This window comes from Sylvia atricapilla, chromosome 2, assembly GCF_009819655.1.
Source record: "Sylvia atricapilla isolate bSylAtr1 chromosome 2, bSylAtr1.pri, whole genome shotgun sequence".
Classification (NCBI taxonomy): Eukaryota; Metazoa; Chordata; class Aves; order Passeriformes; family Sylviidae; genus Sylvia; species Sylvia atricapilla.
The window spans coordinates 66,366,209-66,381,070 of NC_089141.1; the positions used below are offsets into that span (position 1 = coordinate 66,366,209).

The 14,862-nt window shown below is 34.8% G+C and overlaps 1 protein-coding gene across 1 annotated transcript in view; it reads left to right on the forward strand.

Moving 5' to 3' along the window:
• The window catches only part of LOC136357825 (sciellin-like), a 28,568-nt gene extending 13,809 nt beyond the window's left edge, over nt 1–14,759 (forward strand). The window contains exons 9-11 of the mRNA XM_066313425.1: nt 1,211–1,282; nt 12,880–12,939; nt 14,573–14,759. Coding sequence (XP_066169522.1) covers nt 1,211–1,282; nt 12,880–12,939; nt 14,573–14,666 — 226 coding nt within the window. The 3' untranslated portion in view covers nt 14,667–14,759. The remainder of the gene's footprint in view (nt 1–1,210; nt 1,283–12,879; nt 12,940–14,572) is intronic.
• Nucleotides 14,760–14,862: the final 103 nt, after the last annotated feature.

Here is a 14,862-nt window from a genome sequence, read left to right on the forward strand (position 1 = left end):
CCTGATTACTATTTTACATTTATTTATAATACAAACACTGTATCACTTTCCTGGGAGGGTTCCTCTACAGCTGATGTTGCAGAAGTGCATGAAGAAGACTTCCTTCCCTGCAGAAATGCAATTATTTGCATATAGCTTACAACATTTCACTGGATATTTACTCAAATTGAAAAAACATTAAACTGCATAAAACATTAAAAACTGCTTTGCAGTTTTAGTTCCACAGTCATATATGTTGCTAATGCAAATATTCTTTTATATGCAACTGCTGCTCTAAAGTCAGTGAAAGAGAGTGTGAGGTATGCAAAGAAAAACTATTTAAGAGCATGTAAGCAATGTGAAGAAAAAGAAAGTCAAATCGAGAAGTTCTGCACATGCAAAGGCTTGTAATACAAGGCATTAAGATGAATTGATACAAAGCACCCTAAATTTGAGTGTCTGCATAGGTTGCTCTAATTTTAGAAAAAGAATTTGTTAAATTAATTCATTCATTAAATGTCCATTACACATGGTCTAAATAAAGAAAAGATTACTTAACCAGCCTGCAATTTCATGACTTATAATTAAGACAGTTATGCAACCTGTCATGGTTTAGTTGCCATACTAATTGAAAAATTCTCTGAAGAAGCAGGTAACCCTCATCAACTCTATCTGCCACCTTCTCCTTTTCTTATAATTACTCATAATTTTAGTATCCCTGTAGTGACAAATTTGATTGTTCTCATAGATTAAAAAAACATAGAACAGTGTAAATGTTTATTTATTTAGCTTTTAAAAAATCAATACTTTGCTAGTTACATAAAAGTTTTCTCTTTACTAAATAAGATATATTAGGTAGGAGAAAGGTTTTTCAAGTTTTTTTACTACTAAAATAGTTTTTGAACGGTAAAGAAAGTTCACTTTATTATTATATCCATAGTAGGAATATAGCTACCCTAGGCATATTAGTTTGTCAAAAGGCTCAGTGGATGCAGCAATGTAGTGAACTAAAGCATTACATTTCTTTTTTACATATGTATAATTCTTTATACACATATAAATAATATATATTTAAAGAAAAAACCCAGAATATTTCTACAAGACAATCTCATTGTAGTTACTTACACCTGAAAGAAATACAGTATCTACAACGATGAACCATTTAAGTGATACAATATGCTTTCAAATGTCTTCTTGTGCCTTAAGTATGTTTCCACCATTCCTGTTGCAGAGCTGCCCTTTCACCAGAACAGGAGACCCCTCAGAAATCAAAGACTGATGTGGATGATCAAGCTACAGCAAGGTAACCTAAACAGTATAATCAGAATAATGTTTTCATAAGCATTGATTATTTGAATATTAAGTACTCAATTTGCTTTATTCCTATATTTGATAGCTCTTTTGGACATGGTGAGTGATTAATGCAGCATTTATCCAGTCCAAACCATTGGCCTAGAAGTCCAAACTCTGAGCTCCCTCTCATTGACTTGCCAGGTTATCTCAGCTGTTTAATTTATTAATCTTTCAGTCCGTTCTGCCTGCATCCTAAAAAGCAGCAAAAATGTTTTTTTAAGTTGTTGCAAATGTCTAGAAACAGAAAATTGGAGTAGTATGGATTGTACAGTGTATTTTCTTTGCTCTTAAGACATTATGGGAGGGTAGTAACTAGACTTTACTATGTATATGAAAACACCCCAACTCATGCACTGTGGTGTTAGCATTTTTAATAGTGAAGCCCCAACATATACCCTTTAGGGTGACAAAAATAGCATGTTTCAACAGATGGGCTTTTTTTTTGAGGGATGAATTAAATGAGAGCTCAACTAACCTTTGAAAAGACACAGATTTTTTTAAATATATTTTTAAATTTAAATTTCAGCAAATTGTAAGGCTCTTTACTGATAGAGATGCTATATTTTTCAAAGCAATCAGCAATAGCTGCCCCATCCCTGGAAGTGTTACAGGCCAGGTTGGATGGGGCTCTAAGCAACTTGGTCTAGTGGAAGATGCCCCTACCCAAGGGAAGGGGATTAGAACTGGACGATTTTTAAAGTCTCTTCCAACCCAAGGACATTCTGTGATTCTATAAACATGGAAAAGATTTTACTCTGTGACCTTGACTAGAGAAAAATGCCAGAATATGCAATTATAAAATGAATTAAATTAGAAAGAGATTTCTGTTTACGCACTGAGAGTTACAATAGCTCATTTGCAGTTTTTATGTGGAAATATTAAATGGTTCAGACATTAAAATTAATTTAAATTAGCTAATTTTATTTAATTTGTTTCCTACAGTTCAGTTTTGTGAGATCTGAAGCTACAGTCTATACTGTTTTTGAATCCTGTTCCCCTCCCCCAAAGTCCAAAAAATGTAAAGCCAGTACAGAATGACTAAGAAAGCATCCAAAAGATGTCTGACAGTGTAATCCCTAGGAAAAAGAAGGAAAAAAAAGCAGTGTTTCAGGGAAACATTTTCCTGTCAACAAATGTGGGAGATCTTAGAGAATTAAATACGTCTAGTATTAACTGGGGAAGTCACAGTCAGTCTTCACTGCTAAGGGCTTGTTAAGGTCTGACTTAATCCTCACCCTCAATCAGTTCACATTCATCATCCCCTGGTTGCTCTCGTTACCATACCAAGCTCTGTATTTCTGTCCCTTCATTGGTGAAGAGCTGGAGGAATATTTTACTGGTCTACAAGTTTCTATGGCAACACTGCACTGCTATTTGTGTCAGTATATAAACTGTAAGTAGTCTGTAATCTTAGTGGGCAGAATTCAGCCCTCTCTACTGCTGCTATAATTCCTATACATTTGGCTGGTTCTTCAAATGTCACCCATCTGCTGCTGATAGGTTAGCTTCATAAAACTACAGATTTTTGTTATAATTTTGCTAGCCAAAAAATGAATTAATAAGCTGCCAGCAAAAGTTCCCTTTTGCTATTAGAGGTGTCACATAAATACTATATTTTTGTCACACAGGGTAAGTAAACAGTTGCATGAAGGGTATATATAGTAATGTCAATTTGTATTAGAATAATCTTAATTTACATCCTTTAGTTACCTATATTTTTTATTTGGAATAGAAAGATTTTCAGCTCATGCTTTTAAAGTCAGACTTAGCTGATTAATTGTCTGCCACTCAGGATTCTGATAGGGATGTTAAAGGAATAAGGAATTCATTTCAGTATAAAATGAGTGGAAAATGGCAATTGGCCTTCTAACAAACTGTTCAGTGATAAAAGGAAAATCTTTCAGAAGGGATTTTTCTGAAAAGGGTGTCAGATACTCTCTTCTGGCTAAAATTGCAGGGGGGAAAAAGAGCAATTATTGCATTGTTTTTAAGGACAACAGTTAGACCTGGCATGCATCTTAAAACACACATGTGTGTGTGTATATATATATATATATATATGTGACCTCAGACACAGAGAAGGCTGAATTCTTGTCCAATGAAGGGGTCACCACTTGTGACGGAGGGTCACACGTGCGGCTGCTGTTAGGAGCACGAAAGGACGACGCAGGCCAGCAGGAGGTCAAGAAGGAAAAGCTTCTACTTTATTTTTCTGACTCCATATTATATACAATTTTACAGACAGGCCAAGATTGGCCTCACAGGTAGCCACCTCTTTGATCTCGTTGGTGAACATCACCATTAATCATCTTTCTCCTCCTAGAGAGGAAGAATGTAAACAATTCTAAAAATATACATAGTTTACTTGAAGCTGCGTGAAAACAAAATACAAACAGTGAAAAGCAAGCAAATTTGAGACAACATATATATATATGTATATACACATCTCACATCTGAAGGCATGGATATATGGACCTTCACTTGTTGAATATGATTTAGAGAATGGAATAGGCATCTCATGATTACCTAGGGCATCTATAGATACTCTAGGCAGCATAAGTAGGCTAGGACACAGAAGAAATGAAGATTGCTGCCTAAAAATTGTACATCTTTCAGAGCATAATAGGTCAAATCAGGTCTCTTGGTGCCTCACAAATGCAGCAGGAGATGAGAACTACGCTGGATACGTACAGAGACATTTTTCTGATTTCCTCAATGGGCCTTTTATTTGTGGCTTATCAAGTCCTTTTTGTACTTTTTTCCACATCAGTGAAGATGCAAGATTCTCACTCTGCCTTTTTTCTTTCCATAATTGTAGTAACTATTAAATGCAGGTGTTTAAAAACTGGCATATTTTTAAAGAACAATGTTCTGCAGAAAATCACATTAAACCACTTCAAACATTCTAAGGGCGTTAAACAGAGCTTTAGTCAGTCTTTCATTAATGATTACTGTTAGGATACAAAAAAATCTGTGTTTCTATAAAAAGGCTTTTATAATGGGGTTCACATGTATTAAACTGCACATTATTACAGAAACTAATGCTATTTGGCACAGTGAGGCACATTTACCAGGGCATTCACAAAGTTATTATCACCAAAGAATGCAGAATAGTCAAAAAAACTATCTTTCCATAAGTTCCTAAACTGTAGAACAGATGAATTTATCTTTTATTTTTCATAGATATATCAGAATTAATTCATGTTGGACGTACCTCAGGAAAAGCTTTGAGGTGATAGTAACAGAAGCTATACAAGAGATTAGAGAGAGATCTCACTCAGCTCTTATAGCATCTGTAGTGAGACTGTCTGCTACCTGGGAAAGACTATTAGTCTGTAGGGGAAAAGGGCATATTGCAGAAACCCTTACATAAAGATGTCTTTTTGGTATGGCAGCTACAGAAGCTGTCTTGAAGAAAATATTTCAGCTGTATATTTGTAGTATGTGGGTGAGAGAGGCAATTTCTAGGGAACAGAAACAAGGGACTACAATAAATTTTTCTGGCGTAATTAAGAGAATCCTATATTCCTGTTCCTGTACAAGATTTTCCCCTAGTGTACAGAGTAACTCACTATTATTACTTTTCTCAGGTAGTAGAAAATTCAGACAATGCTGTAAATCTGTGTGTACTATGCTGCTTTTTAATAATATTCATATTTGATCCAAGATGTGTTCTCAGTCTCATTGCAAAAGGCTATGAAAGAACAACACATTAATTACCTGGGTTCAAACTAACTCTTGTAATAACAACTCACATTGTAATAACAACTCTATCAACACCTGGGAACTTTTAAAAGTGGAAAAAATATAAGATACAGGATTCTATTAAAAAAAACCAGTGAATTGTTATTGACTTGGAATTTTCCAAAGCAATGGAATTAAAACCATGATGTCAGGTCTACTAAATGAACAGATATCAACAAAACCTTTTTTGTTCTGGAGCTGCGTAAAGCACAAAATGGAAAGAATATGTTAGGTGCATTTTGAGAAACTGGCTAATTATGTGTTCTCATTAGATTGCCATCCCTGGATGTGTTCAAGGTCAGGATGGATGGAGCTCTCAGCAACCTTGTCTAGTGAAAGGCATCCCTGCCCATGGCATGAGGGCTGGAACTGGATGGTGTTTCAGGTCCAATCCAAACCATTCTATGAGTCTGAAAGATACACAATTCCAAAGAGCCACAGGAAATATTCAAAGGAATTATCTTAGGTTGGACTAAAGTTTAGATGGCCAAAATTTAAAGGCATGGCTCCTCCATGAGTAATTCCTGTATGACTTTTCCTTTGAGATGTCTTTTATTTGTTTTAACTTTCTAGCTAAACCATCTAGAGACCTCTAAAATATTCTGAAGGGCACCTGTGTTCCTCAAAAGTTGTCCCTCACGTAAGCACACCCATAATTCACTAGCTTACTTTTGCTACAGTGACAGTTGTTTCTTTATGGTGAAATCGCTTTACACTTTCTAGATTGCTATTGATAGTACATATTAATACAGTAAGTTTTAATTTCCTTTTTTTTGCATTTCAGAAGAAGGCACTTTCAAGTGACAGGCTCCTTCTGTCTCTCAATTCTGACAGATTTGGCATTCACTGTAATGCTGGTTTGCAGCTTTTCTGCATGTTGATACAAATGATTCACTGTTGCACAGCTTCTGTGAAGAGATCCAAGTCCCTTATTCCTAGCTGAAATTTTAATACAGCGTTTACAGGGTCATACATATCCTTCCAGAAAATAGAATAAATTGTCTTTTCCCAGTGATCTTTTTCAGTGTCTTTACTATAAAACATTCTGATCAATAGCATCTTCGTCTGTATTTAACTCCAAAATCCTCTGGGCTAAGCATTACACTTGTTGTGGCACATTATAAATGAGTTTTCACAGTTGACTGCAGTCCTCTTCTGTCCTGTAAGTCTCAGCTCTTATTGATGAAAGGTCTGAGCGAGGGCTCCCGGCACTGATTAGTGAGCATAGCAATGTGGAAAGAAATGCACCCTGCTCCAGGATAAATGCCAGTCTTCTCTCAAAAAGTTCCTTTATTCATCCTCAGTTATACTTGACAAAACCCGATATAGGCACAGTAAAGCAGCCATAACAGCAGATCAAAATTCAGCTGGGCCCATGATGCTAAACTTTACCCAGTAAGATGGCTGACTTCTTTAATATACTCTAGACCAACTCTTTTATTCCAGAGTTGCAAGGCCCACTTGGCAATTGGTTGTTTCTGTCTTCTACTGTGCTGACATGACTAATTCAAAAATGTCCTTATTGTTTTAGCCAGACTTTCTTAGTGCAGTCTATTCCATATTCCATCATGTCAGAAGACGAAGCTGTTGATCAGAATGTTTTGTAGGTCAACAGGGAGAGATCACTAAAGAAGGGACATCAGATGCAATTTGTTCGGTATAGCATTTAAAAATACTATATATATATATATATATATATATATATAAAATATTAAAAATAGGGACTCATCTTGGTAGTTTTTATAATTCTGCTCAGGGCTTTTAATCAGAAAAACAGATGCTGATCTATTAAAAATACAGTGCATGATTCCTTTAACAGAGCTGCCTCTGGATTGTTCATGATTATGTCGACGATAACAGAATGACTAAATTCAAAACCTCACTGAGTATCCCTGTATTTGACATCAAGTGCCCTAGTCATTAAAGGCATTCCAACAAGTCTGAAATATGCATGGTCCTTCAGTTTTCTAGTCCCTAAAATAACACAATATTGTTGCTTGGGTATTATGTCAACTGTTGGTGAATCAGCAAATGTGGATTATAAAATTTTAGGCAACAAGACAAGAATGCCTTCAAGAATTAGGGAACATTTGGAACTAGATAGAGGCTCAGGACTCTTACAGGTTATGTAAGTATTCACTGAATGACAAGAAAGTTGTGGGCTCATACTCTGCTTCCTGATCCTTGAGGTTCAAGAGCTTATCTGGGGTATGTTTAAAATTTTGTTTTTCTCTCCCATATGTCTAGGATCAACTTCAATTTCACGTTAGCATTAAGGACAATCTATTTGCATTGATGCTTTCTTGATTGCCTTCAGAATTTTTGAATACAAATATTAGAAACATTTTCATCACTTTCACTAAAGAATAACATCACTAAAGCTTTCATGTAGGTGTGATTCATGTTTTTTGCTTGAAACTTTATCTGCATGTTTTCAAGATTAAAAAAAACCCCAAGAAATCAGAAAGATCTATGAGAAGTGCTTAAATGTGTGGATCAAATTAATTTGCATTTTTCTTTTTGATAGTGATCTGACTTGTCAACAGTTACACCAGAATTTCAGAACTACTATCTGAGATAAGGGAGATTCACAAGCATGGATCACAAAGCAGAAGGACTGAAAAGTATTAGATCTCTATATCAAGAGAACTGAGTTAGAAATCAAATGCAGACTGAAAAGCAAAGCAAAACGTAGACAATTCAATTTCTCTACCTTTTTGATACAGAGCATAAAAGGAAAAAAATTTTACACTTTGTGATTACATATTACATTAATTTTTCTACTTTCAAAGATTGCTTACTGAAAATGTCCATAGATCTTTTATACATTGAATCAAGGAAGGCATGAGATAGCTAACATTAATAGAATCAAGTAAGGCAAACCACTCTTGTTCCATAAAGAAGGAACATTTGCTAATATTGATAGAGGATCAGAGATATTAAGCATTTGAAATTTAACTGATTTCTGTAAAGCTTGCCACACAAGCCTTATATAATTTCCCTTTCTGCTTGTGTCTGAGAGGCATAGGGATCCAAGACATAGCAGGATAGGAGTCCCTGGTTAAACTGAGCCATGCATTTTGCATGCAGCCTGCCTTAACAGCTTTTTTAAAACCTACTTTGCTAGTCTTTTATTATGTTCAACTGTCTTCATTAGTTGTCAGATTTCTAATCCTATTTTACACACTCAGCTAGAGGCAAAATAGCAGAGAGCAGCAGCAAACTTCATGGCTAACAGGTCTATAGCACGAGGCCCACAGCAGCCCAGCTGCGTATGAGTTTTTCTATCCTTCAGGGCGGGGCTTTCTTTGGATTCAGAGTGCTATTTTGTGCATTTTTTTTCTGCAAAGATGTTAAAAGCAGAATAGGCTTTTCTTTTTTTTTTTTCTTTCTTTCTTTCTTTTTCTTTTTTTTTTTTCTTTTTTAGGAGGTAGTCAATTTCAAAAGAAAAGTAAATTAATCAAGAGAATTGTCTTCCATACTTCAACAATAATGACAAGCATACTTAGGTCTTGATCCAAATCTTAATGTTTCTATTTTATAATAAATTAATTTGCTTTCTTCAGTACTCAAGATCCTTTTATACAATATGCAATACAAAATCTTCTGTACTGCCATTCCAAATATTTTTATGTAGAATACAAACATGCATCTTAGTTATCCTGAGTTAAGTGCTTCTAAAAACTTCCAGCCATGTTCTGAGTCTTTATTAAAATATTTCATCCTGTTGAATTTGTGAGCCAACTATATATTCTCCTCCTGGCAGGCTGTCTGACCTACCTCGTTCTCATCCATTTCAAAAATACTCATCCTAGGCAGAATGTTCACAGGGCTATAATGGCTGTCTCAGAAAATACTATACTTGGAGGTGGCATCCCTTGGAATGACCTATGAAAAATGTCAACATCTATTACAGGCCACCTACTGTATTTGAAAGATATTTCTCCTATTTTGTCTAAACTGCCCTGTATAGAAGTTTCATGCTGCTGTTTCCCATCTAATCTATGTTTTAAAAAGTTGTTGACAAATGTAAGAAGTATGAATTCAATTCAATTAGCCTTGGACATAAAAATAGTTTATTTTTTTAAGTGAAAATTATACTTGCAACTGGAAATCCTTCTCCACAGGAGCCTTTCACTGCATCTGATACTCTGATATTCAAGGAGCTTTTTTAATGGATGAATATAGGTTAGTCTTTTTCTAGTTTAATACTTACCATCTTTTTTACAAGTATTAAAAAAATATGTAAGTTATATTGCTGATTTTTAACACAGTAACAACTCTCAAATGAATTTTAACCTAAAATTTTGTTTAGGTCCTGTAATGCAGATCTACTCTAATTTTTAAAGTGAGGCTGGATTATGTTCTAATATCAACACCGGTTGATAGCACTGTGTGCTAATGCTAAAGTAAACGTAGCTTTCCTAACAAAGAGAAATTTAAAAAGTCAGCAAAAGTATGCCCTGAGCACAATCAAGATAAATTCTGAGTTATGCCCTGTGTCCTACAGCTTGTCCTACCTTACATTTTGGTTTTTTATAAATAACAGCTCTTTAACTTAGCTTGCTAATAACCTGAACTATGCTTGAACCAGTAGCTTGTAGTTGTGTATCTTATGACCTCTGCTTTACACTAAGCCAGCCACCTCAAGGAAAAGAACTTGCAGGATGTCAGTCCTGGTTACTTGCTGCAGTCATGTCAAGATATTTCATGGGGCTGAAAGTTTGAGAAGTCTACCATAAATTCATATCTTCCAAGGTTCTGTTTATAGAACTTCTGTAGGAACCATAATGTGGAGCTGAACAGGTGAGTCTGCCTGTATGTTTGTGCTGCATTCTGCAGCAGAAACTGTTTCTGTTCGCTGATTAGGCCCCTTCAGGGTTGGTGTTCTATGAATCAGGCTGTAGATAACAAGGGGTACACACATAGCCTTGCCTAGATAGCCAGTAAAATCTTCCTTGCAAGCCAGTCAGTGCACTGGAATACCCAAAGCACTGACAAGAACAAAATAATGTGAGAGGAAACAACAAAATGCTGTCAGCTGCAAAGTCATGATGATTTAAAGATTACAGAAGGGAACTAACTCATCTATCCTTTGAGTTGCACCAAAGATTAATGTGGGCCAGTACATGCATTTCTGAAGGAATAACTCTCTGAAGGAATATTGTAAATTTCTTTCTCCCATTATTTCCAAACAGGGTGTAGGCCAAGTTTGAACTGTTTTAGATAACTGTCATTCTTTTTTTGAAAACTCTGTGCAAAGTGAAGAGAGCAATTTAAGATAAAGAAATCTGAAGTTATGTGGGAAGAGTGTTAAAATATATGTGAAAACTTAAAAGGAGCATGTCTTAGAGCCAGAATCTTTCCTGCTCATCTCAAAGGAGTTTCTTCCTCCCATTTTGAAAAAAAGCTATCATCTACAAAAACAAATATATAGGTGATACAACTTCCCAATGTTCTAAAATACGTTTCTATAGCGTAATTGATTTAATTATGTAGTATTTGATACAATAACACTGAGGTATTTTATAATTTTTACGAAGATTAACACAGAAAGTTCTAGGATTTGGGCTTTGTTGTGGGAGCATATTTTATCTGCATTGTATCGGAATTTTTTTCATAGGAAGGCTTCTTCAATTAAGGTATCTAATTCTGACAGAAGAACCCACAGGAATTATTAAAAAATATTAAGTTGAAAAATCGTAAAAAATGAATAGAATATATTACATCTACACCATGGGTAAAAATTTCAAACATATCTGCATTACTGAGCTAAATCTCATTGAGAAGCACATTGGGGTTTGGTTCTGCAAATGCTTACATGCCTCTGACAATCAGACACAGGAGGGTACAGACACAGTGGCCTGCAGGGCACAGCTTTGCTACTGTCACAGTTTTTCCATTGCTTCACGCTGGGAAAGCAGAAGTCAGCAGAAAGGCTACTGATAAGTGTGCTGAGTAAACTGTACATAATCCTGTGACTGCAGGCAGAATGGACAGGAGCCCCAAATCTGCTTCCTGAGTTTTGGGTGAATGGACAACACTGTGGCTGACATATATGTGCAGACTGCACAACACATAAAGATCATAACTGAGATTGCTGCAATTTCAAACCTTCAGTAAACTATAGAGAAGACTTGAAATGAATATTTAAAATACTTCTAAGAACAGAAAGAAATGGAGGATGCAAGAGACTAGAATACATATTTTACTCAAACCAGACATATGCTCAGATGGGTTTGGGTTTTTTGTTTGTTTGTTTGTTTTTTAATGAAAGTTGCAAAAATATAAGTTAAGTAATTACCTGAGCTCTTATTTACACTTACTATAATTTTAGCGTTGCTACCTTCACATAGTGAGGAGGCAACTTGCCATCCAGTTCACCAAAGAAAGGATATTTTGGGATAACTGCAAGGCTTCTGTTTCTGAAAGAATACTCTGAAAAGTGTTAAGTCTGTGATAATATAAAGAGAATTTCCACAAGTATATAATTTATTAATGACTGGTATGAAACTCTAGCTAAATGGCAGTTGACTCTCCTTGCACTGAACTGTTTAATTCCTAAACAAATTGAGATCTTGATAATCTTATAAAAGGAAGCCCCAAATCTGACAAATACGACCAAGAAGAAACCTGAAAACGCTACCTTTATCGTCCATGGAGATGTTGTTTCATGACAGAACAGGTCAGAATGAAAAGTGAAGAAACACATGGAACATCGTTCACTGCCAGGTTATATAACAAGTCCTATAGGAGGTCATCATCAAAGGCATCACACTTTCCCCATTGCTTTCTTTTGAGGAGTAAAATCATAATTTTTTTTGTAGTGAGCTAATGTTACCACATGGTAGCTTTTTAGGAAAAGCTGATGGAAAATTTTCAAGTAGACGAGTTTGCATTTTGAATATGCATTTGCACAGAACCAAAGTATTTTATCGAAATGTAAACACCAGTGCAATACTTTGAAGGGAAATAAAGGTACTCAAAGCAACACTCCATGTTTTGCCGTGATACTACTCAAAGTTTCATTCAAAAAGTATAAAATACCTTAATTTACATTTCCCTTTTTAATAGTTATGTTACATTAATATATGTTTAATATTAGTATATTGAAAAAGGAAAATTACTTAACCATCAAGATGTAATTCAAGGAAGACTTTTTTTCCTTATATCACCAAGTATATTAATAAATGACATTCTGTTCCTGTGTGGAAGTGCAAGAATCAGTGGATGTAACCAGATCTCAGCACCCCTCAGTTTAAATATGACATTTCTTGTGAGAAGTGAGAATGGAAGGAGTATCTAGACCTGCTAGATAGCCTATCAAATAGACAAAAGGGCTTTTTTCCCCCTTTATTTAGACAGAAAGATTTAGTCCATAATCTCTTTTTAGTTAAGATATGATTTACACACATATTAGTACTTGGTTTGTACTACTTGGTAAAGATTTTTTGTTGTATTGTAGCATATTACAGGCCAGACACTCTTTTTGAAGTTTTGCACAATGCATGCTCAGCAGGAATTATCCTTTTTGACAAGAATACTAGATATAACTTCTTGTTTCCAAAACCTAATTTGGTCTTTTTATTCCAGGAAGAGTATGTGCTTAATGTGCATATGGTAGGCATAGTGCTGTATTTATGAATACCTTTGAATTACTAAAATGATGGTCATCAGTTTAATTTTTTGTTTCACAAAGAATGCGTCAATTATAACATCTTTTAAAATGAGCATTTAATTTGACTAATTGACACCTGGATATACTGACTGTGACTTGATCTGGGTTTTGTTCTGTCTTTAAAGGAACCAAGCCCTCGATAACCTCAGCAAAGTGAATCCAAGTTCTTTCACAAGGGACAAGGAGTAAGTGTTCAAAGTTCCTCAGGCCCTACTTTTCTAAGGCAGTGAGTAGTTTGCAACTACAAGAATGTCAGGAGAGGTAATGTTGCTGATCTGTAAAATGTTTTTAGATTAATAAGTAGCATTCCTTGTACAGAAAGATGAACATAATAATACAGATTGATTCACTGGCATGTTCACTGTCAGCTGAACAAGTACTACCTATGGCAAGCTTTCATACATGCCTTATATTCTTCCACATTTAAACTATCATCGAAATATTTTGATATGGTTAGAGAAGGAGCAGTAAACAAAGTATTGTAGAACTCATAGATGGTAAGTGTTGCCCAGCAAGGAGTAACAAAGCATTTCAATCAGCAAGGGAAGTGATCCATAGAGAACAGCTTGAACTTTCTGTATTGAACAGTGTGTCAGTTCAATGAGTTTCAAGCCAATTCTCTGCAGGTCTGCAAGCAGCCCTTCAGCACCGAGAAAGGGAGGAACTGGTGGGGTACTGTGCTAGTGAGAGCTGTGTAATATTTGTCACACTGAGCACTGACACTCTACAGACAAATTTCAAGAACCATGTTCTGAACAGTAACAGCAGATAAATGTTGCCAACCTGTGATCATCTATTTTACAGTAGACAATCTTACATATATGCACACATACATACGGATACACATTTAGCACAAAACTCTAAGTTGAGTATCTTTTTTTTTTTAAATGTTAATTCACAGAGAATTTAGTAGGATAGAGTCTAAGGCTTTGAAACACTACTGGATTTTAGGAGTATCCAAAGTTTTAAGCCTACCATGAATTGAAGAGACCAAATTAGGACTTTCACAGTGCTAACTTGGCCTTTTGTTTTGCCCTCTACTTCTACCCAAAGAGAAACATGGGGCTTCTCTTACAGTATTTTCATAAGTCATTCCATTCTCTAATTCATTGAACCATTTTATAATAGTAAAGAAAATAGAAGAAAATTTAGCCTCTAGTTTAATTGTATTTATGAAATCAAAGAAAATGTTTCCTTATGTGTAAAATATCTGAGTGTTCAGATGTTAACATTTTCAATATAAATACAGACATGATCAGTGTTTTAATTGTTAACCATGATGACACACAAAGGTAATTCCTTGTCATTCCAGAAGCAAAATTGTGGACATTTGGCTATATATTTAGGTGTTATCTTTAGAAGCTGAAGTTTCTTAGCTTAAGTAAAAATTCATTTTTGCAAATAAATGATGCTTAAGCTGGTGGAATACATGGCTTAAGCTGCTTGGAATCTGTAAATTAATTATAAATTCTTTGAAAGTTCATGTTTCTTCTTCACTGGCAAAGAACAACCTTAAACTATTAAAATTAATAGAATTTTTTAAAGCATTATTATTTTCTTGGATGTACTAGATAATAATTTTTATAAATAAATAAATAAATAAATAAATAGTACATAACCTTACCTTGCTAGGGGAAATCACAAACCTATTTTCTTCAAGAACATAAGTTTTTGCACATTTTGAACATAAAGTTAACTAAAAATTTTCTTTTTTTCTTTTAAACGCGTGCATAAATACATTTATTTCTTTTACGACAATTTATGACTCCTTCCTAGATAGAGGGAATACCTCAACAATTCTGTTTGGGTTTTTTTCAGAGGAAAAGACCTTTCGGATTTGACTGAAAAAAATACTGCGGATCAGAAAAATAAGAGGCAAGTCTCTCATAATCTGCCCCTTATATATTTATAAAATATTTATGGTTGATTGGATATTGGTATTAATAGGTTCTGTCCAGTAAAAATAATTAGATTTTCATTTGTTTTCACATGAGGATAATAGTGACCTTTTGTCAAATGTAAACAATTTGTCAATAGGTAATATTTTTTATTATAGAGCATTTAATATACAATAATAATGTAAATTTTATTTTATATACCTGACATAT